At 40.9% G+C, this 23,986-nt stretch overlaps 1 protein-coding gene across 1 annotated transcript; it reads right to left on the bottom strand.

Annotated features, from left to right (window-relative positions):
- Window positions 1-6,917: 6,917 nt before the first annotated feature.
- GGH (gamma-glutamyl hydrolase) lies at window positions 6,918-23,642 on the bottom strand (the record flags this gene model as incomplete). The annotated part of the gene is made up of 8 exons (XM_009634122.2): window positions 6,918-8,975; window positions 11,464-11,601; window positions 13,478-13,568; window positions 13,672-13,778; window positions 14,651-14,789; window positions 17,926-18,010; window positions 22,175-22,225; window positions 23,524-23,642. Coding segments are annotated over 8 exons (852 nt in total), but the record flags the coding sequence as incomplete, so codon positions are not given.
- Between the last annotated feature and the right edge of the window lie 344 nt (window positions 23,643-23,986).

Below are 23,986 nucleotides of genomic sequence, written 5' to 3'. Positions count from 1 at the left end.
ACCATGATGTTCACCACACTGAGATTTAGGCTCCAGGCTGTTCTATCGTCCAGCAGTTGAGCAAGGGCCCCATCTTCAGGTGGAGATTTCTGGAGCTCACTGAGGAAATAAGGAGGTTAAGTGGCCCAAATGCATTGGGAAGGACCCGGCCTGGCTGCTGTCACTCGGCCTGTGTTATTTATCACACCAAAGCAATCTGAAGTTTAGTTATAACAATCAAAATAGAGCTGTTGTGGACAAAATAGGAAAGAAGATTGGGTCATCATCAGAAATGTCTAGAAAGCATCACCTTCTTCTACTGGAAATTTTCATAGGCAAATTTCCATAGTTAATGGTATCAAATGAAAATGCTTTGCAGATGCGTAATATACCAAGACTCAGTGAATCTGAGAACAGCAGATGGCTTATATACATCTGAGGAGTTTTTTAATATTAAACAAATAAATGAAGATTGGAGAGGAGTGTCAGTCACGCATCTTGTTGGATGTTTAATCAGGCAGATGAGACATCCCAAATTTTAATTGCCCCTATTTCTTAGAGCTCCAGCCTAATTTCAAATTGCATAAATGAAGCTCTTTAATTTTTCTTGTCTAGTTTGAAGTCTTGGTATCTAGATTATAATTTATCTGTAAGTTCTACAGGACACAGGGAACAAGACAACTACCAAAAATCCTACTACTCATGAAAATATGAGATCATGTTTCTTTTTAATTACTTCTCATATAATTAATCATCCATCTATCTGGATTATGGTCTTCAATATTATAGTCATGAGTTAAAAAACATGCAATGAATTCATGGCAAGCTTAGCAGGAAATAAGCTGTGCTAAAGGAAAAAAAATGATGTGTGGCAGTGATTTAGAGACTGCAGCAAAGTCTGTAAGAAAAATGTCAGTTTACCCCTTCATTTACCATACGGGGTCATCTGTCTTGTAACTAAGCACTGAGCAGGACGATCAAGCTCTGTTCTAAAGATAGCTTTTTTTTTTTTTTTTTTTACAGGATTTTTTTTTTCTTCCCACAGTAAACCCTAGCCCTAATGGCACTGTATAAACATGCTGATCCCAGGAGAGATCTGCTTCGTGTCACCCACCACACCAAAGAGGCTAATGTCGGGGAATTCAAAATACACACCAGCTTTGTCAGCGATGCCACTGCATGGATGAGCATTCAACTCCAGTGAGTGCACAGGAGGTTTATCCTGGTCACCACCATCCTTCTTGGACCACGCAGCTCTAGGGTGGCAGTAAGGTAGCACGTCCGCTGCTAGGAGAGATACTCACAGGGCAGAGGATGGGGCTGATGTCATGTCTGCAAGCTTGGCTCTTCGCATCTTTATAGATGATGGGGATATGGACAGCAAACTGAACAGGTGAGCAGAAGAGGAAGCACTGCTACCCTAACAAGGTCCCAAGCAGCAGAAGAGAAAAAAAATCCCATTTATTCAGACAACAAGATGTAACTTCTAAATAAAAATAATTTCATTGTGCTACCTAGGTATTAATTTTATCTCTTATGAAGAATGAAGGAAGACAGAACATTATTTGGCACGTTAGGACCTTTCTGAATATCACTTTAAGTCCTTGGTAAACAGCACAAATACATGGCAGTTTTGTGCACCCGTCTGTGCTCACTGGTGTGGCAGTGCAGAGTATGAGCCTTTAAGAAAGCAAAACTCTCCTACATTGTTTAAGTGCGAGGTGAGACACAAACAGATTGGGTGTGATCGGTGAAATCCTGACTTGTCAAACCTCACCCGCCACGTGACTTGTATTTTTCTCCCACGCAGTCCTGTGGCCTGACTGCTACAGGCAGCCAAGCCACAGAAGGCGGCGTCACTGGGGTTAGCACCAAAGCCCCAGTGTGACCACCGCCGTCTGTCCTGAGCCTTTGCAGGAACAGTTGCCAAAAGGCTAGCTCATTGTAAAATAGCCCGGATTCTACTATCAAAATGCTCAAGTGAGGAATTTGGGGGAAAAAAACAAAGATGCCCAGTGAGCCCTGAACAGGTGTTATTGTCTGGATTGGCATTCCCCACATCACCTGATGTGATGTGATTCAGCTTCTCTTAAAATCTATGTATAAAGGTACATTTTCACCTGTACCATAATTTCTCCCTGCTCGCTGCAGTAAGGTGCAGCTAAAAGCCACAGTATCTCCACAGCACGAGTTTCACTTCTCTTCTGGTTAAAACAGTTGGAAATTAGATTAATTTATTTCATGTGTCTCAGACCCCTTGGGTGTGGAAAATAGAGAGGAAACCGCTGACTGTCTCTGAACAGCTTTCTTAGGGAAGGCTTGCAAAGGCAACCAAGGGAGGGCAAGAGCATTATAGTTAAGAATAAAAGGACATGAAAGACATTTATGTTAAAGTACTGGCTGCTGTTGTGGTTTAACCTGGCAGGCAGCTGAACGCCATGCAGCTGCTCACTCACTCCTCCCCTTCAAGAGGGATAGGGGAGGGAATCGAAAAAAAAAGTAAAACCCATGGATTAAGACAGTTTAATAGAACAGCAGATGAAAAGAAAAAAAAATATATATATACAAAACAAGTGATGCACAATGCAATTGCCCACCACCTGCTGACCAATGCCCAGCCAGCCCCTGAGCAGCGACCGCTGCCCCCCCAGCCAGCTCCCCCCAGTTTCTATACTGAGCGTGACGTCGTACGGTCTGGAACAGCCCTTCGGCCAGTTGGGGTCAGCTCTCCTGGCTGTGCCCCCTCCCAGCTTCTTGTGCCCCCGGCAGAGCAGGGGAAGCTGAAAAGTCCTTGACTGGTCTAGGTGCTACTTAGCAACAACTAAACCATCAGTGCGTTGTCAACATCCTTCTTGTACTAAATCCAAACCACAGCACTATACCAGCTACTAGGAAGAAAACTAACCTTGTCCCAGCCGAAACCAGGACACTGCCTAACCGTAGCTCAGGCTAGGACGGCTTGAGCTGCAGCTTCAGATGGCACAGGCTGCTGCTTCTGCTGCTTGCTGCTTCCTTGCCAGCATCTCCCCCCAGTGCGGTGCAGCAGGCTGGGCTCCAGTTAGCATGTCCACTGGTGCTTCAGGGCCAGGGAGATACCGGGCTTCTCTAAGTAGGAGTAATTTGGGACCACTATGGCAGCTGTTACTGGAAGAAGTAGTGACTGCTGCCTGGAAGTTATGGTATGGTAACTAAGCTCCCTGAAGAGCTGCAAAATAGCATGGGCAGCAAGAAACAAAGCTGGAAAACTACAGGGATGTGTTCAATCTCATTCTTGGGAGGGATGAGAAACCTGAAGCAAAGTGTAAGAGCCTGGGGATGAAGTTTCTGTTTCTAATAAGAGGAAAATGTTGTTGTTTTTAGTTTAGTAGCATAAAGAACAAACAAAACTGTTGTGGGTATAGCTCCAGAGACAAAAGATTTACTGGTACTCTCAGTTGAAAGGGTGGGCTGAGCTGCTTCTTACAAATATTAATGAGAATAATCAGTACAAATTCCTCAAATTAAGGCAAAATGGGTAACGAGGTTCTTCAGGTTTCTCTCTTTTCCTCTGGAAGTACAAGACACGGTTAGATCTGCATTGAGAGGCTGCAAGCGGCCTCCATCAAACTCCATCAGTGGTACAATGGTATAACTGCTAGTGATTAATTTGGAAACCTAGAAGGACTGCAAGGACTAACTCCATCCAGGGTGAGAATGGGTCTGGCCAAAATCTTTGGAGTACTTCCATTCTGCCAGGGACTCTTTGGAAAAATCTCAGAACTTGTCTCTAAACTATGCATTGCACTTTGCGTCTCCTCTGTAACACTATTATTAATTAAATGTAATCATAGTATTAACAATTAGTAATCAATAATAATAATTGAGTAATTAGTCACAATAATATGTCTCATTGCCTTTTGAAAAAGCAGGCCCTCAGGAGTTAGCCCCGTGTGAGAGCTGCTGAGTAAATGCCCGGGAAGTACCGGTATGTGAAGTTCAAACTTCCTGCTCCGCAGTTGAATTCAGGAGATTCACAGGAAAGTCACAGGGAGAAACTAATTTTTTAATTAGTCCTAGCTAGAAAGTTGGGGGTTTAAGCTCTCTAGTTTTGCTGATCTACTCTTCAGGAAAACAGTAAGAAACTCCACACATACAAAATCAGCTCTCGGACTTACTAACTGCAGAACAGAGGGAAACACCTTCCAGCCTAGACCACCACAGGCGGCTTGGGAGGTACGTAGTCCCAGGCTAACAGTACTCAGCCCAATTGCTTTGACGGTCAGAAGCACCAATTGCAAGAATTTACTCCCTTCAGCCTTTCGGTTTGCTTGCTTTTTGCTTTTCATTTCCAGAAAGCTTGTTTGTGAGGGGTGTTCGTTCACTACATTTCTGAGAATCACAAAGAAGAGAATTTGGGGGTTTTTGCTTAAGTTTGGACCAAATGACTTGTTCCAATGATCTCTCAAGTAGCAACAGCTATTTTTAGATGGCCTGGACTTTTTTTGGTTATATAAGAACTCACTGAGAAGGCTGACTCTTAAAACATACTGCTTACACTGTGAAACAGATATAAACATTATGAGTAAGTGATGAAAGCTGGAATAGTATCCTGATCAACAGGTGGCCCCAGGCAGGACATTCCTCACTATTCGCCCTATAAATAAGCACTGGATTGGGAAAAAGGCCTGCCCTGGGGAAAGACACGAGGCTAACAAGGGAAGGTAATCAATCCTCTCACAGTACCTGTCAGTCTGCCTTCCGTGTAAGTGCTCAAACCAAAATAATTTGAACAGGCCTTTAGAAACCTTAATGGGACTTGAATGCTAGCCAACTCCCATAGCTTTTCTGACACCACAACCACCAGACACATATAAGCAAACTCCACGGAAATAAAAAAAAAAAAACCACAAATAAAAAATTAATTACTGTGATAAAAGTGACTGTGAAATCTCCTTGTGTACACTCTTGCGCCTCAAACCCAAATGTACTTGAGTATGCATTGGCGTGCAGTCTTCAGCTGCCTGATCACATGCACAGCAATTTCTCCCCCCGCAGGACTCCTGCCTCATAAGGGCAACACAGGGATAATGCACAACTGGGAAACTATTCATTATTGCTCTTCCTGGTTGTTCCAACTGTCCCCATACTTCCCTCACTGTTCCAAGAAAAGAACCACCATGTCCCTAACAGGCCACTAACTTCTATGGAAATCTGCCCAGAAATACAGTACAGTCCAGCTTTCAATATCTTTTTGCTGAGTGACATCCACAGCAATGAAGAAGCTGGCACTGATGAAGTGAAAAAAGTTGAAAATCAGCCCCAAAATAAGCTAGAGAGCATTGAAGTGGGAATCGGGTCATGGTCTCCTCAGATGCTAACCTCCACTTTGGATTCAATACCTTGCTAGGCAACTTTGCATAGCTGGTCAGCCCTAAGCGGTGGGGTTTGGGGTGGGTTGGTTTGGGGTTTCTTCCCCCCACAAAGCAGTTTGTGGGTTAGGCTCTTCATCCTACTCTTTACCTCTGTATTTAGAGCACTTACTCAGGATGTTTCTTCCCTGTAATTTCTTCTTTACCTGAGGGAATTCAAACTGGTCTTTCCTACCTCCCAGGCAAAGGTTTTGTAAGCTCAGGTTCTCAGTTCTTCCCATCTAAGCTGCCCTGTTTTGCATGAGCTAGTTTCATATTTACAGAAAAAGGAACCAAGACAGATTCTGTAGCTATAGGGGAGGAACAACCACCTGAAAATAGGGATATCATTCCCATCACCTCCAGCTAATGCTCAAATGTTTTAAATATTCACTGGAATCAAGATTTAATCCCAGCTGAATTAATTCTATGCTCATGTACTCTATTTCTCTCCTGCAATCCTGCCAATCTGGCTGGTTATGCCAGTAAGTTTCCAGTCTTAGTCTGCCTCCTCCCTCCTTCTTCCCCCAGATCCCAAATACCCTGGTACATACATAAATACAACAGTACAGCAAATATCCTATTCAACATGTAATTTTTTGAGACACCACCACACCTGAGTACAAAACTGGATGAAATACTGGTTCTTGTAGGCCATCTAGTGGTAAAAGTAGAAGAGTACAAAGAGAAAACCATTTCAAACTTTTCTTTCTGAAAGATAATTTAATCTAATCTGCAAGACACACAGGCTTACCCCGCTGATCAATGGAAGTTTTTCCCACACAGCAGCAAGTATGACAATTAGGCTTACAAGCCATACTCTAAATAAGCTGAGTACGGCCATGGGTTCCTTTTCTTCGCTCTCCAGAATTAATCCTAAAAACTTCGTTAGAAGTTCCGCCTGAGCAATGAAAAATCATATTGTAAATCACTTAGAGCAGAGAAGAGGTCTACTAAAACTTCTTTAACACAAATTTTTAAACCTTCTGTTGGGTGAGTGCTAGCCAGTTCTGGGTTCCTATAGCTTGCTTCTGACTGGAAAAGAACTCAATGGAAGATGTCAGGTTTTACAAGGCACAGGCAGGAGTTCTCATTTCACTGAACACTGCAGACAGCAGTTGCTTTGCTTGCAGCTCTCAGAGCCCTGAGAGCACCCACCAGTTCAGCAACCCCTTCCCACCTTCGCAGGGGTTTGGCTGCCCATGCACAAGCGAGCTCTGACACCTGCACCCGGGATGAGCCTGCTGTGAAAAGGTTGCATGTGCGAGCTGCAAGCAGCCTTGTTGAAAGCTTCTTCCCCGTGGCTCAGCAGCTGCCTTTAAGAGCGTTTAAGCCCAGGCCCTGTGTCCCTGCCTAAGCTGTTCTGTGCCGGACCACGGATCTCATGTACCTGACCCTGACTTGCTGACATGACCACACCAAGCAGACAGAGGTTACAGAAGCCTCCTGATTTCTGACTGTCACAGATGGAAATAAAAAGACAAAGACCGCTAATGCTTTATCCATGGCATCTAAAAGAGAACAAAAATACTGGTCAGCTTGAATAAAAGTTTATTTCATGTATCATAGAAAAAATGTGGATACAATCAAATAAGGGTTTACAAGATAAAGGATTAAAAGGAAAGACACACACAAATTTGTAATAAATACACTGTGCTCTCATCATATGACACACAATATTCCCTAGGAATACTTAGGAACACTTAGGAACTAATCACTACCATTCCAGTTAGCAGACATTTAACTTGCAAGATTGATCCTTGTTTTTAAGGCTAAATCCTGCCCTCCTTACTTAGGCAAATCCTGAGAGCTATTCCAAAGAACTCAGCCTGAAAAAGAAAACTGGACTTGGTTTGTTAAGTATCTTAGCTGCTACGTTCATATGCACCTGTAGAACGTAATCCTCTTTTTACACTTGGTTCTACTCATGAGTCAGCTAATAACATTAATATAATAAAGTCACCTATATTAAAAACAAGTTCCATTTACTGAATTTGGCTGATCTGAGTGTAGAAATACTCTGCAATATCACATGTTCAAGCTTGCAATTACCTGGTAGTGTCGTTCTGGTAGTCACAGTTAATGATTCCTTATCGTTTTTTAACTAATGCATTTCACATTCTCTTATGCAGTTGTTTCATGATAAAAAACAAGTTAGAGAATCTTTAACTTTAAAAACCTGAGCAATGTACCAGCTTTATTCAGATATGGTACTTGAGAGTATAAGGTACTACAAAAGACTGCTGAGGTATAAACCTGAATTCTTTATAAACTCCAAATCCCTATGGATGTTAACAGAGTTTGGAAGCTGTGCAATAGAGGAGAGTTTGATTGTCTCATCTTAGTTCCTTTTTGGACACCACACAAAACCACTGTACAAAATTTTCACTAAGTGTGCAGCAAAGCAAAGACAAAAAAAGAAAAAAGGTATCACAGTGTATTGTATGCAACTGCTTTTATCACATTATGTCAACGTTAATAGGTTTCTCATACACATTCATCTGCTGCTTGAATTCTAGCTGCATTAAACTATCCAACAAGACGGAAAGAAACTACCGTTGTTACTAAGTTAAGGGCAAACTACCTCTTGACTCAAAGCGAGAATTCTATCCAGTAGCTACAGGAAAAGTCAGACTATGTAAAGAAAAATTAGGTTTACATTCTTTTAAATACAAAGAAATGGATGCCTGCATCTCATGTCTGTCTGCTGACTCCAGTTACTCTCAAACAAATCCTTGGAGGATATATAAAACTGAATTTGTAAACAACAGAAAGTGGAATCAGCACAGCCTCCAAACTTAATTATTTTACCTGATATTTGCAATGCTTAGTTTACACTGCATCCTCATATTTCTGTAGACCTCACAAGGTACAAGCACTCCAAACAATGATGAATGTACAAGAGAAACAGTTTCACAAATGGGATATAACATGTGCTTTTTAGGCAAAAATGTGTGTCTGCTATCATGCCTCCTTACTATTTTGGTCAATTTGTCAAATGACAAAATAGTCCCTGTCAAGAACTTGTTTACATACATATATTTATGACAAACTCAAGCGTCTCATTTGTTAAATCATTTGAAAAGGATAGGATTTTACTAAGCAATGTATCTAAGTGTTATCATAGTCCACAAGATTTTACAAAGATAACTCTCATACTTTAAAATATAAGAATACAGCGTTTTTCCTTTTAGTAAACATGATTACTTCCAAGTTTATAAGCATAATCAAGACCTCTTCCCTGAAAGAAAAATGCATTTTTCTGTAGCTTACCTTAAAAGTGTGACCCAAGACAATTATTATGTTATTGAATGTAAATTTTTATATTAATGATCCAACAGTGCAGAAGAAACACAGGATAAATCATTGTAAAGGAAAAGAACTGTTCTGGCTTTCTGTCACATGCAGCACACTTTATCAGCTCAATTACGCAATGCTGGCAAGTAATTCCATTTATAAATAGCAACACTGCACCGTGTCACAATACTCAATCAAAAAAATAGATTTGCTGAAATGAAGAAAATGTTCCTGTATAAATTGGAGTGTAATTATAAATCAATTCTTTTGTTTCCTCATCTTCACTGGGGAAATGGTGCAGACTCTTCCGGGCTGTAAAACATTGCAGAAGTACAGATCACTTTACTGTTATCTTCCTGTATTGGGTTTGCGTGGCAAGGTTTTGGTAGTGGGGGGGCTACAGGGGTGGCTTCTGTGAGAAGCTGCTAGAAGATTCCACTATGTCTGACAGAACCAACACCAGCTGGCTCCAAGAAGGACCCGCCACTGGCCAAGGCCGAGCCCATCAGTGACGGCGGGAGCACCTCTGGGATAACATATTTAAGAAGGTGGAAAAGAAACCGTGTGCAACTGCAGCTGGGAAGAGGAGTGAGAATATGTGAGGACGACAACTCTGCAGACACAGTAATTGCTGAGTGATCTCCCTATCCTTATCTCCACCCATGAGCCTTTTGTTGTATTTTCTCTCCCCTGTCCAGCTGAGCAGGTGAGTGACAGAGCAGCTTTGGTGGGTACCTGGCGTCCAGCCAGGGTCAACCCACCACACCTCCCTGACAGTATCTTTCTTGACAAAGTAAGTTATTTTGTGTAGCATAACAGCAAATGGAATTACAGCAACTTGTATGTGAAGATACATCTTCAGCAAGCTGATTACAGCGTATTTTATTACTGGGGAGGGAGAAATTTAATTGTTAATTTAAAGCCTTGACTGTACAAAAATATTTATCCATGAGATACTGGCACCATCTACCAGAGATACCAGTACATGTAATTCTGAAAGAAAGAGTATCAGCCTACTGAAAGCTTCAGTTTTAGCATGGACTGTGCTGGTGAGAACAATAAAAACTGAATCCTTGTCTGGTTTATCATGTTGGCAAATCTACACAAGTTAAAGTTATCAATGGGTGGATATGAAAATATTTCAGTAGAATGGTTTAGTTATTAAGTGATCATAGATGAGCATATTTTTGCTAGCTGAAAACAGTTTACATTTTTCACCCCATCATTTATTTTCGAAGTTAAGGATGACATTCTGCCTTACATTAGCTAAAAACATCAGTTACTCATTGCAACATTATGATATGAAGTACTCGATAGGAGCAGCTGTACACAGACTGGGGAGGTAATGAAGAATAACTCGTAATTTGGTGTATGGGATGGGGGGTTGACACATACAGTTGGCTGCCACAAGTTTGCTCTACTAGAATTGAAGGTCAACAGATCCAAAAGCTAGTGACACATCTGTGTGGTACGATGCACAAGCTCATTATATGTGTATACATACATAAAAGAACTCACATGCACTGTGTCTCAACAGGACTTACAATCACAGAGTTGGCACTTATTTTGCCACATCTACTTGGGTAATGGCCTGAGCAAGCTTACTTCTGCCTGTAATACAGTGTGCAGACAGATACTAGAGAACGTAGCAAACAGAACTAGAAAACACACATTCTAGTATTGGATTACAAAAGAAAAAACAGGCTCATACTGCGCTTTCTCCTATTTTCCCCTTTATTTTTGTCTTAGTCTCCCATAAGTACCCTACCAAATTCTTAAAATACAGGGAGCTTACGGATACTTACAAGGAATTTGACGTGATTTTGCTAACTTTTCGCAAAGGGGAGTAGGACTACATTATGTAAAAAAGAACCTTGAACTTCTATGAAGCACAACTTCTATTTTTACCCTCTCACTGACCAGGTCAGTGCAAGTTGCATTGCTTCAAATCACTGTCTGCTTTCTCCAATTACGTGACTCTTTTGATTAGAGATCAAACCTCGAAACCAAACTCAACTACATTACTGATTATGTTCTTCATAGTCCAAACTGATCAGGTAAGACAATTTCACAAATAGCCAATTTAAAATATGACAATATTTCAGCAGAATGGTTTAGTAAGTATAAAATAAGTTTGATCCCCTCAAATACTCCTGCATTTATATCCCGCTTATTTATAGCAAATAGACCAGAAGTGTCATAAATGTTCAGAATTTCACAATTAGTTACTTCCAGCTTCTTAGGGTATAAGCAAACAAATTAGAAGCTCTGTAAAATTCAAAAACTTCTCATGCTGTCTGTAGTATATAACTGTTGGGCACTGTATTGCACCCCTTTGATACATCCATACACTGCCCAAGCAGTATTTATAATCTTGGTACATATATTTTGCAAGCAAAACGAAGAATACATTGAATTACTGTAACTCAGTTTGGAACTGAAGAAACCTCTGGAGTTATAAATGGAGTATTTGTTTCATTTCATTGTCTTCATGCAAGGGAGGCTAAAACGTGACAGCGATCATTCAAAATGGTAGAAAGCCACAGCACAAACAATGCTTTTGAGCCAGTCTACTGGAAAGAGTTTGTGGAATGCCTGGCCTTTTGATGTCACTTTTACTAAGCCATTCTATTTCTAGTATCCCTTGTGGTTTTTATAAGCCTATAAAGCTTGCAGAGTAATCTCAGAAAGCAGTAAGAGGTACTGAACTTTGACAGCTGAAAAAGAGGTCTGTCGCCTTCAAAGATTTTCACTAATGCTTCACTCTAAAAAATGACATTATACATAATAAACTTTTTACCTTCATTAATGAAGAAGTCAGCTATGTAATATGCTGCTCTTACAGCTGACGGGGAATGTGGAATGCCTGGTGAATTCTTCCACTCAAAAGGAGTTTTCTCTGGATGCCACTGGACACCATAAATCGGATACTTGTATGCTGCAACAAACACAAAGTACATAAGAAAGGTCTACACCTTAAGAATTCTGTGCTTAGTCTTACTGCAAAAGAAACTCAAGGGATAAGCTACAAAAATACCTCACTTATCAACAGTTACACAAAAGCTTAAACAGCAAGGTGAAACTCTTGTTAAAGTCACAGTAGAACTGAAGGGAAAAAAAATGGATATTGTTAAAGAAGGGTCTCATTCCATGCAAGAAGATTTTTGTACATCACTTTTTTGATTATTCATTTCAGAATTAGTTTATACAGCGACTAAAAAATAATGTTACAAGCGTATCAGCCTCAAAACCTCCTATCTACTGCTGGCATCACTAAACATACAATATTCACAGCCACACAGAATATCCCTGGCAGTTCCACGGGACAGATCCAAGTCTCAGGATCTCTTTGAAGGCTCCGTCAATCCAGGGGCAGCTCCCATCTGCTCTGTGCCAGGCCTGACACATGCAGGGGTAAGCCAGTCCTCAACTCTCTTACAGAGAACAGCAGCACAGAGGCTGATGACTGTTCTGTGATAAACCGCTTGCAGGCACGGGAGATGTCTGTCATTAGCCTAATTGGGTTTTCTGATGAAACCGCTAGTCTTCTCTTCTGGAGGACAGCCAGCATGCTATACAGAAGAATCCCATGGGCCAACACCTGGGCCTTACGGTAGAGCTGCCATTAGCGCACAGATCAAGATAAACCACTCCCTAAAGAGCTAACTTGTTTCTTGAGCTGAGCCAGCCTGGTGCAAAACATATGCAACACAAGATAAGCAGGAATAAGGATCAGGAATAGTGTGGCCAGCAGGAGTAGGGAAGTGATCGTGCCCCTGTACTCAGCACTGGTGAGGCTGCACCTGTTCAGTTTTGGGCTCCTCACTACAGGAAAGACATTGCATTGCTGGAACATGTGCAGAGGAGAGCCACAAAGCTGGTGAGGGGTCTGGAGCACAAGTCTTATAAGGAGTGGCTGAGGGAACTGGGGTTGTTCAGCCTGGAGAAGAGCAGACTGAGGGGGGACCGTAGTGCCCTCTACAACTACCTGAAAGGAGGGTGTAGTGAGGTGGGTGTTGGTCTCTTCTCCCTGGTAACAGGTGATAGGACAAAGGGAAATGGCCTCAAGTTGCACGAGGGCAGGTTATGGCTGGACTTTAATAAAAAATTTTTCACCAAAAGGGTTGTCAAGCATTGGAACTGGCTGCCCAGGGAAGTGGTCGAGTCCCCATCCCTGGAGGTATTTAAGAGACAGGAAGACGAGGTGCTTAGGGACATGGTTTAGTGGTGGAATGGCAGTGTTAGGTTAATGGTTGGACTTGATGATCTTAAAGGTCTTTTCCAACCAAAACGATTCTATGATTCTATAAGTAATGCAAAAGGCTTTAGGAGGAGGGCGCAGTTACCAGTATTGCTGCTAAGGTAATGAGGGATGTTGTTGTTACGTCAGTACCCTGAATTGCTCTTCCCATACAACAAACAGATACATAGCATCACAGGAATGGAAGCACAAGCAGGCAGACAGGAAGCAAGGTGCCACAGAGGCACATTGCACTGCAGAGGGATTAAACTACTACAGGACAAGTGCTGTATGTTTCACATCACAGCACTCAAATATACCAGTGCTGAAGCGTAACAGCGTTATCTGGAAGGAGAACAGCGGGGTGAGAGAAGTAACTAGGCCCACAGACAGGTACTCAAAAGATAAAATATCCCTGCAAAACAGTATATTCCTCACAGCCAGAGCACCAACAGGGCTGATGCTCACCCTGCTATTCTAACAGCAAGCCTGCAGTACAAATTAACAAAAATGCCACAACACCCCTAAAGAACTAGTTACAGTCACAGTTTACATAGGAAATTCATTTCCCTACCTTCCATGGTAGATATAAACTCTACTCCATCATCGGTGTTAGTGGTCAGAACATTATAGAAATCACGAAGCTTTTCATTCTTTGTGAAATTCTGTGATAAGGAGGGGGGGAAAAAAGATGTGTTATTTGCTCATTTATTTCTAGTTTTAACACAGCAAATGCATTTGTGATCAGGAAATAAAATGATCAAATACCTCCAGCGACAGGCTCCACATATGAAAGTTGGACGTCAACGGCTCAGTAGCCAGTGCATGTAATAAATCATGAGGGAAATTCTTGAATAATCTGCTGTCTTTTGCAGCTATTAAAAAGAAAAATGAAAAAAGGATATTGTCCATTACCCAGGCTGCTAACAGATGGACGAATACTAAGCAGGAGACAAATTTAATAAAATATTTCATCAAACTTTTTTCTGTAGTATAACTTTATGATTTTAGAATATGCTGCAAGGAAAATCAGTGAAAGAACTACAAGAACGTTTCCAATATGCTGTTACCACTGCCCTCCAGTCTTGACCCAGAGAGGACCCAACTTTGCTACTTAATTTCTCACTAAAATAAGCTTTGTTCTTTGCCACTGATTTCAGTGACCTTTTCACTCACAATGAGCACAAATGACGGAATCTTTGAATGCTACATGGTCTGCAGATGGATTCCTCACAAATTAAAGGATAAAGTATCAAGCAAGGCACATTTTACCAGTGCTGTTGAGTGGCACAGCTCTATCTTAAGGGATGTCTCCAATTTCGATACGGTGTAAGTGGGACAGCAATGCTAATATTCATTGTTACTGAAGATTTAATTTGAAAATATAAAATCACCTGCTCTCCAAGTTTCATAGGTTTTGGACCTCTGAATTTTGTTCAATTCAGTAACAAAATGGGACCTAAACCCACATTATTTTTCTAGGTCCAAATTATCAAATGACTTAAAGAGCCACAACTGCGTTTTTTGCTGACTGCTGTTGGTTTCAAATGGCTTGCGCTCACATCTCTGCCTTAGAAGTGATACAGTTGCACTGACTTTACAAAAACAGTCATGGAAATTTAATAAGAAAGAATTTAACAAGACAGTCATCAGAAATCTCCCAAACATTCACCCCTGTGTATTTATCATGAACAAAACACAACACCTCTCAGCAAAACTCAGACATGAGATGTAATGGATTTTTCACCTGAGGTAAAGTTCAGAGGGAGTGCAAACCCATCTGTCTTGGTATTAACAAGCAAAACTTCGCCACTTGTGAGATACGTAAGCTCTTCGTGTCCAAGACATGTTCCCCATACTGGGAAATAATCTCCTTTATCGTTAGCCTTCAAAATAAAAGCAACAACATCAGGAAAAAGAACTGAAGATTTACAGAGTTAAGACTGAAAAGAACTTCCTACTCTTTTTGCTTTCCCTTGTGTAGGTGAGAAGTCAAACTACTACCATAGTACAAACTGCTACCAGAGGAATTGTAACAGTTCAATTACAACTGAAATAAAAACAGACTCCCTTAATTTTTCTCCTAAAATATGAAGGCTAGGGGATATACACATATGTGTTGAAGCAGTAATCTGAGCCTAATGTTGATATTAATTTGACTGTTCTGTTCTACGAATAAGCAATGTTGAGAGCAGCCTAAACAGAAAACATAAAATGGCAATATTTCTATAAAGATGGCAATCATAAGAAGGGACACAAACCAATCTGTCACCATTTTGAGGGAAAGCTATTCATTGTAACTCATACTTTCATATGAAGTGTGTTACGATCACATAGCAAGGGACCTTTACAATGTCCATATGCCTATGCTCACTCATCTGTATTAACAAAATGTAAAACCTATTACTAGCATGGCTACTGTAGTAAGTGACATACTTATATGCTTGTTTAACTAGCAGGTTTGGACCTCTGTTCCAGAAAGATAAATTGTGAGTTTCCGCAACATTAGAAAAGTGACAATCATTTCCAAAAGAATAAAAATTGGCAGGTAAGTGCAAAATCAAGAGAAGCAAACAAAAAGAAAAGGAAAGCAAGAAGAGAACACAGCTAGCTTCCTGTCACTTAACTAAGCACAGAGCATTCACACAGTGGAAATGTGCATTTCTGTATGGTTATTCCTGATGTAGCGCATGTTAGAGACTGGGATGTTTCAGAACTCCTGTCTTTGTGAAATCTGAGTAGCCTTTCTTAACTTGTTTCTAAACATTTTTAAGTTATGCACACCACACCCCACACCCCGAAGAGCTGCTGCTTAAAAGCCATTTTTGAGAAAGCTGAAATTACAGGCTTAGAATACAAATGTTACCCTACTGCAGTACTGATAGTATGGTAATAAAAGCCCATATAATTACTTCTTCTCAGAGCAAAACATGGAAGATTTACAGAAAGAAGGCTAATAGTACTGCAGAGTCTTCATGACCACCCATCATGTGTGTCTAGACACAGGACTTGCAACTCCACTGTGTCTTTCATGTAGGTGATGAATAAAACCACTAAAGGCAAAAAATAGACAACAGTTTAAGAACAACTACAGCTGAACTAGAAACATTTTGTGCCCCCCCCTTCTGTTTTTTTTTTTAATAAATATTAGCCTGGAAGCTAAGCATATATTAAATAACACCCAAGCCATGACATTTTAAAACATTTTGTGCCCCCCCCTTCTGTTTTTTTTTTTTTAATATATGCTTAGCTTCCAGGCTAATGTTTATTAAATAACACCCAAGACATGACATTTTAACAACTAATTTAAAAGCTGGAAAACAGTATTTCATTTAGATTTCCACGTAGCTAGTAAAGTTCTATTGACTTGGATGGGGATCAGCATTTCACATCCTCTATTCATATTAAAGCAGAGCCAGACCAAGTCATTTCTCACTGTGAACATTCGAAAATTAAAAAAAGCCCTCATACATTTTAAAAAAACATAAAATTCAGTCAATTCTGTACCTGTTAATATACTTTTGACTATTGCAGCTTATCTTACATTAGGAAAACAACCAATATTTTATAGCATTAAGTCTCAAAAGATTAAAATCAAAACACACAATCACCACAAATACCACAGAACCTCCCCCCAATTTATAAGTAAGGGTTACCTATGATGAACTGAAAATTATTTTCTGCCTTTCACTCACCTGAAGTACGCGTAGCATCTAATAAACCTGCTTCTCTGATCATAAAATTACAACATACGCAATTCAGTTAATCATTGTGAAATGTCAACAGAATTTCATAATAGTACTGCAAACCACAAGAAACCCTTGCCCTAATACTGAATACCAAGACACAGGCTGCACTTCACACAGTGAGCAGTTTCAAAGGGACAAATGAGATTGTCTCACATATAAGTGAGACAGTCTTTGCAAGATTCAGGTTTAAGGCAACAGACTAACAATCACCACGAATAAAGACAGACAAAAGAATAACAACATTGGTGCCATGGGTATTGAAGAGTAGGAGACTGAATTACTGAACTGCAGCAGCTGACTGGTCCTGTGAATGCCACTGCCTGCGCTTTCCTTGCCTGCTGTTGGAAAGTCGGCAGCAAGGGCAGAAGAGGAATTCCACTCTGCCAGGGAATGCTTCTACCATGGTAACAGTTTAAGCACTACTCGTAACTGTCTCTAGAACTGGGCAAAGTTTAAGTGTGACTTCTGTGACAACTCTAATCAACGCTAGCTGATAAATATAGCCAGTAAAGAGGAAAAAAGGAAGAAAATGTACATTTTTATTCTATCTGAATACAGAACATCCTTAACAAATCCTAAGGATTGTATATAAAGCTCAGTGAATCTCCATGCCTTTCCACAATGCAAATTTTACTTCAAAATGTGTTGATTACTATCTGAAAAAAACCCCACCTCTTATGCTCTAAGAGAATTAAATCTTCGATAAGGATTCAGAGCCTTCCTGATGTTCTTTGAAAGAAACAGCTTTCCCAGAAATTCAATCTTTTCTTAATAAAGCTCATGATCATATAAATATTAAAAAATAATTAATATAACCTTTCAAGCGTTCTTCCCACCTTTTTTCATGTTATAAATTAAGTCTCTCTAGAATTCTTTCTGAGTCTAAACTTCAGTCATAAGACTTCTACAGATGATCATGTTTATGTATATCTTTGTTCAACATTTATTGTCTGGGCTTTTGGAAGGAATTATTGTTACTTTATTGCATGTTCCACACAGCCATAAAGCTCCAGGTACAATGAATAAATGATAGTGTTATCACTCGAAGAACATGGGAGTTTAAGATGACGACATAACATAGAACAGGACAGGGTGTCAGGAGTCTGAACCTTAAGCTACAGAATGATTCTTTATGCAGAAGACAGCTACTTATTATCGGGCTTACAGTTAACACACTGGATGCCAATGGAAAACTATGAAAATATGAGCCTCTCTGTCATTTTGATCTCTGAACAGTGACAATAACAAGAACAGACTGTTCCTTAGTAATTACCTCTAATGCCTTGTGGTAAAATATCTTAGCAACCCTGGAATATTCTGAAGTCTTAAGATCCACACCACCTCCTGGAAAAAGTACCCTGAAAGGCAACATCCAAGAATCTGATTAGCAACGGTGATCAAACTGAAACCCAGGCAACGTACACAGAGAAAGGTCTGATAGTGGTTTTCAGGGGAGGATTCGGGTCTAGATTAAGACATCTACATCTCAGAAACCTACAGATAGGATTCTAAGCTTCCCGTATGGACAGCAGTGATCTAGTCAGAAAAGTCAGTGGAGGCTCGAATATGTTTTCTAGAGCAGACACGTACCTGGTCAGTAGGTTGAACAACCCCGTAGGGTCCACTGGCTGTACTGACTAGCACTCCGTTAATTATGTGAATTTAGAAGGCTAGCACACAAGCAGACAGCTAAGTTCAGGTGTCTTGGTCTTTAACTGAATCATATCCTAAATCCTGGTGTTCTTCTACTGAAGAATGATTATTATCACAAAGTAGTGACTGAGCCTAGTGCAACTTAAGGAAGAGGAGAGTAAAGAGAAAATACCTAAACCATACATATTTCAGCTGGTATACAGAAGGGTTGCGTGCCATGACTCTGTCAAATCCTGTACTGACTCTTGGCTGGCTCTCCCTACCACTTTAAAACCCTGACCACAATCTTAATTCATCCTGTTCAATTTCAGTAAAGAACTGTGGCCCTGGCAGAGTGACCTTCTTATTGCAGACAACACAGATCAAAAGTTCCTATTAAAAAGGAAAAAAAGTACCTTTGGCCGTAACCTTTTGTCATGGTTTAACCCCGGCTGGCAACTAAGCACCACACAGCCACTTGCTCACTCCCCCCACAATGGGATGGGGGAGAGAATCAGAAGGGTAAAATTGAGAAAACTCGTGGGTTGAGATAAAGCCAGTTTAACAGGGAAAGCAAAAGCTGTGCACGCGAGCAAAGCAAAGCAAGGAATTAATTCACTACTTCCCACAGGCAGGCAGGTGTTCAGCCATCCCCAGGAAAGCAGGGCTCTATCACGTGTAACGATTACTTGGGAAGACAAATACCATCACTTCAAACGTCTCCCCCTTCCTTCTTCTTCCCCCAGCTTATATACTGAGTGTGATGTCATATGCTATGGAATAGCCCTTTGGTCAGCTTGGGCCAGACACCCCAGCCATGCCCCCCCCCCAGCTTCCTGCGCACCTGAGCTGAGAGGTCTTTGTCTAGTCTAAGCACTACTCAGCAACAACCAAAACACCAGTGTGCCATCAACATTCTTCTCATACTAAATCCAAAAGACAGCACCATACCAGCCACTAGGAAGAAAACTAGCTCTACCCTAGCCGAAACCAGGACACCTTTGGTCACAAAGGATCTAATATAGCAGAGGAAGACAAAGCAATCTCAGAGACAATTTCAAAGAAAGTGCACACTCTTTTCCCACCCCAAAACCAAAAAAAAAAAAAAAAAAAAAAAACCAGCAATGGCAATTCTCTGTGTAGCTCCCCAAACCCAAATACCACAAAAGAAAAAGACTCGACTCAGTACAGTCTAGCAGAGATTTCACACCTACATGTAATGACATGCAAAGTAATCAAGCACCATCAGAGACAGTAAATGAACTTAAGGAAGTCTCTTCCGGCTGTAACTGGAACAGTAGCCACAGAACCGACAGAACTGAATGTGTGAGTGCTCCCTAATCCACTGCAGAAGAACCCGTAACTAGATTTACTCAAACCACATCCATCAGTAGCTGTTTTTTTTACCAAAACGGCTGAAGGATTTCCTTTACATTTCTGTGCTTTGGAAATGGCAACCTGTATCAGTGAGATACTAACAAGCAGCTAGAAACAACTAACGTCTCAAATGATCCCAAGCATTTGCAGAGTGAGTGTGCATTTAAACCCTGTGTCCAAGTTTATTGTAAGGTGAATGATGCACAGGATCATGCAAAAGCCACCAAGTTTTTGGTGGAAAAGTAGAGCAGCATTCACAAAAATATAAATCAGATTACTCTCCAGTGCCAATATAGAAAATGAATACTGCTGAAAGTATTTTCAAAACAGGCCAGATTACAGATTTCTACAGAGATCTAGTTAGACAAATAAGGCAATCCTTACTTGGAAGCGGTAGAAAATTCACTTAACCTGTTCCTTTTGTTCAACCCAAAAAGTGGCCAATACTAATTAGGAAAATCACTTGTCATTTTTGCTAATGCAAAAAGGAAGTAACCCATTAAGTAGCAATGATAATGGCTTGACATTGTCATAAGCAAATTGAAATGACAGTTGGGCTTGTTCAGCCTGGAGAAAAGGCGGCTGCGGGGAGACCTGATTACGGCCTTTCAGTACCTAAAGGGGGCCTATGGGAAAGAGGGGGAAAATCTTTTTAGTAGGGCCAGCTGTGTCAGACCAAGGGGTAATGGTTTTAAACTAAAACAGGGTAGGTTTAGACTAGATATAAGGAAGAAATTCTTTACAATGAGGGTGGTGAAACACTGGAACAGGTTGCCCAGAGAGGTAGTGGAGGCCCCATCCCTGGAAACATTCAAGGACAGGCCGGACGGGACTCTGAGCAACCTGATCTAGTTAGCGGTGTCCCTGCTCACTGCAGGGGGGTTGGACTAGATGACCTCTAGGGGTCCCTTCCAACCCAAAACATTCTATGATTCTATGATTCTATGAAATGTATCTACCTGTATTCCAGTATCTCTAACTGATTAGAGCTGATGATGTTCACTGTCAATTTCAAAGGCTATCTCAGGGGTACATTCATAAAATTCTGCCTCTACTATAGTGAATGTCATGATTTTAAGAAGGTGGTGTTTAACAATAAAAAATTTCCAACTGCAAAGAACCTGGAGCTAAGCTCTTGCAACATAAAAGGTCAATATACCTCTTTCTTATTTTAAGTTTCCACAGAATGGTAAGTCCTTCCCTCCAGAAATCTTACTTGTTATTTACACACAGCTATGCTGTGGAAGCTGTTAGCTGACAGTGGAGGGCAACGATAGGAAATATAGACCATCCTTACCCACCTACATAGCACAAACCCAACTGCTGGTCACTGCAAAGACAGAAGGATAAGGGACCCTGATCTACTTGTCTAACGTCCTGCACTGAGGTAGGTGGTGAAGTAGAAAGAATGGGAGACCCCATTGGTGAATGTCCTTCTGGCAACCAGAGAGGATGGCAGCCATGAGAAAGGGATTAAATGATTCATGTTGTCTCCAACATGAGGAGTGTCACTGTCTTATACTTGCTTATACCACAAGACTGTAAAGACCCGCATCTTAGTGTACAGGGCATGCTGTGGAGTGTAAGAGGACAATGCTCTCCCCAGACAGTCACAGGTCGCAATCTGCAAGTTCTATGTATGTCGATTAACATTATGGTATATGCATAAGCTTAAAAAAGTATTTATGGTTTAAGATGCTCATCTCATGACTACAAGTAGCCCAATCACATGCTGTGGGCTCATAGTGAAGTGCAACCTGTGAAGTGCAGCATTAGCTGATTCAACTCTTCTAAAGCGCACTTTTAGCACAAGGCAAACATAAAAGGTTTTGACTTTGCCTAGTCCACAACTAAAATGTGTTAAATTAGGTCACATTATCCCACATTTAAAATGTAGGAAGAACACATGGGTGGACAGTTGCCATAGGTCAACCAAAAAGTTAGAAAGTTTGTCTAGCAAAGACCTAAAGCCACAGAATCCCAACAGACAAGATGGGCCATTCAAGTGGCAAGACAGAAAGCACCCAAAGAGAAAAGGGTAGAAAAGACTGGAAATCAGAAACTTTTATGACATAGGAGATAGGGAGAGGACTGGAAGAGGGAAGAAAGGATAGGAACAGGGATGAAACACCCAGCAAGTGCTATTGAATATCAAAATTAAGGCGATCACTCAAATGAGGAAAAGGAAAAAATTAACAAAGAGGAAGTGAGCTTGTGAAACTGTTAACCACTATAATGCCACTTCTGTCTGTCTGCCTGCAGACGAGCACAGGAGAATGCCAAGATGGGCCTGGGCACTGTTGCAGATTATCTGACATATGGTCCTCAAGGAAGAAGAGGCAGCAGACTGACATCAGATGAAATAGCGTGCTCTGTCTTGGAACATATTTACAAGTCTGCAGCACTCAGCACGACCTCTCAAGAGAGTGAAAGACAGTGTTCCTAAGAATACGGCAGAGCTCAAAAGCAGAACTATCACGTCTTTCAATAGAAAATCAGGGCTCAAAACTTACCCATTAATAGAGTGGAATATTTTGTCATATTCTTCGTCTGAAAGATTTAATCTGTAACACCAAGAAAACAGTTACAGAACACATATGAAATATACATATTTAACCACAAAAAATATCATCGTTGAACAGAAACAGGGGACACAGAAAGTATGTGGAACACATGCTTTAAACAGAATAAAATAGTCCCAAATGAAACATTTGACTTGAAACAGCTCAGTAGCAATTGAAAATCCACAAGACTGAAAATAGAACCCTGTACAGTTCAGGATTAGGTACTCTGAGACCCCTTTGCAGACACTTGTTAAATTTAACATTTACATTAATGGCATGGTGGTTATTTCCTGCAGACCGGCAACTCCGGTTTCCAAGTGACTCCAAGAAGGGCAGAGCTGCAAACAGTGGGTCACACCCATTCTTCAGCAAAGATACAGTTGAGACATGGAAAGATGAGAAAGACCTCAGCATCAGCAAAGTATCAGCAAACTAGCATGACGGCTACACTCATACAGAACTCATACACTGGGTATATTCAAAGCATCCAGCTTTGCTGCATCTAACTTAGGTGCCAGAATTAGAAGCCTCCATCCATCGATGAAGCTCCTGGTCAGCAACCGTTCTGAAAGCTCCACCAGCTACATGAGGAACGCTGGCTTCTAATTCAGGGACTTAACTAGTGCTCTTAGTGGATGGCATAGATACATCCTATTGTGATTTTCTGCATTAGTACCGTTTTAAACTTTTGACAATTATCATTTTAACATCTGATTTTAGTGCATTTACTGTTTTACAGTTAACTGTTAGCTATAAAATATTGTCCGCTCATTTACTGCTCTGCTGCTTTTTACCCAACAACCAAAGTACAACACCACATGGAGTTAGTGACCCAGTCAGAGCAGAACTGAACTTTGGTTTCTTCAAGGAACGCAGATCGCCTTCCTCCAATACTTGAATTCTAGGACTACAGAACGTGAGAAAAGATTTTATATATATGTGTGTGTGTGTGTGTGTGTGTGTCTAGATATATATATGTGTGTTTGTGGGGCACTACACATTAGGCTGAATATAGCTAACTTCAAAAAACAGAGATGTAAACTATGGAGGGTAATTTCACAGGTTAAACAATAACATTTTTCAAGGAAGGCTGTTATCATAAGAAGAAATATTAAAAATTACATGTTCCCATCTGCTTTTATTCTGATTCTAAAAAACCCAGCAAACTGTGGCATCTTCAAACAGCCTTTGAGGCGCTCTAAGCACTCAGAAAAACAGCACAACTGCTTTCTGTGCCTCTAAGATGATACCCTTACATTAAACAATTATTACCCACTTGTAAGGATGTAAAAATCTACCTTATTGGCACAACTCGGGCACCAGCAGATTCCAAAAACTTCACATACGAAGCCGCAATGTAAGAACTTCCAAACCTGCGGAACTTCTCGAAGTGACATTCCTGTGACAATATCCCTGAAGGGCCCAAGGAAAAAAGTTACCACTGTAGGACCAGCCGATGCCCGGCACCCAAAGACAAATCAAACCCCCATTTCCCATACGCCGGTGACCCTCACCGCCTGGAGGAATTCCTGACAACGGGGCACCGATTACCCCGCCCAGTCACAAGAGACCACATAAACACGCATTAGCTGACTAAAGCTCGGCTTCCCCGCTTTAACTATTCAGTACAACTTCTCTTGAGCAAGTTATTGGCATTTTAAGATTTGTAAAGGAAGCATGTGCAGCGTAGCGCTGTTTATAAAAGCTTTAAGCAAAGCGAGGCTCCAGGAGAGCCTTTCGCTCCACGCAGAAGCCGGCAGG

Source organism: Egretta garzetta, unplaced genomic scaffold, assembly GCF_000687185.1.
Source record: "Egretta garzetta isolate BGI_Z169 unplaced genomic scaffold, ASM68718v1 scaffold132, whole genome shotgun sequence".
In the NCBI taxonomy this organism is placed as follows: Eukaryota; Metazoa; Chordata; class Aves; order Pelecaniformes; family Ardeidae; genus Egretta; species Egretta garzetta.
Note: the sequence above shows the minus strand (reverse complement) of the source record. Positions and strands in the feature narration are given on the sequence as shown.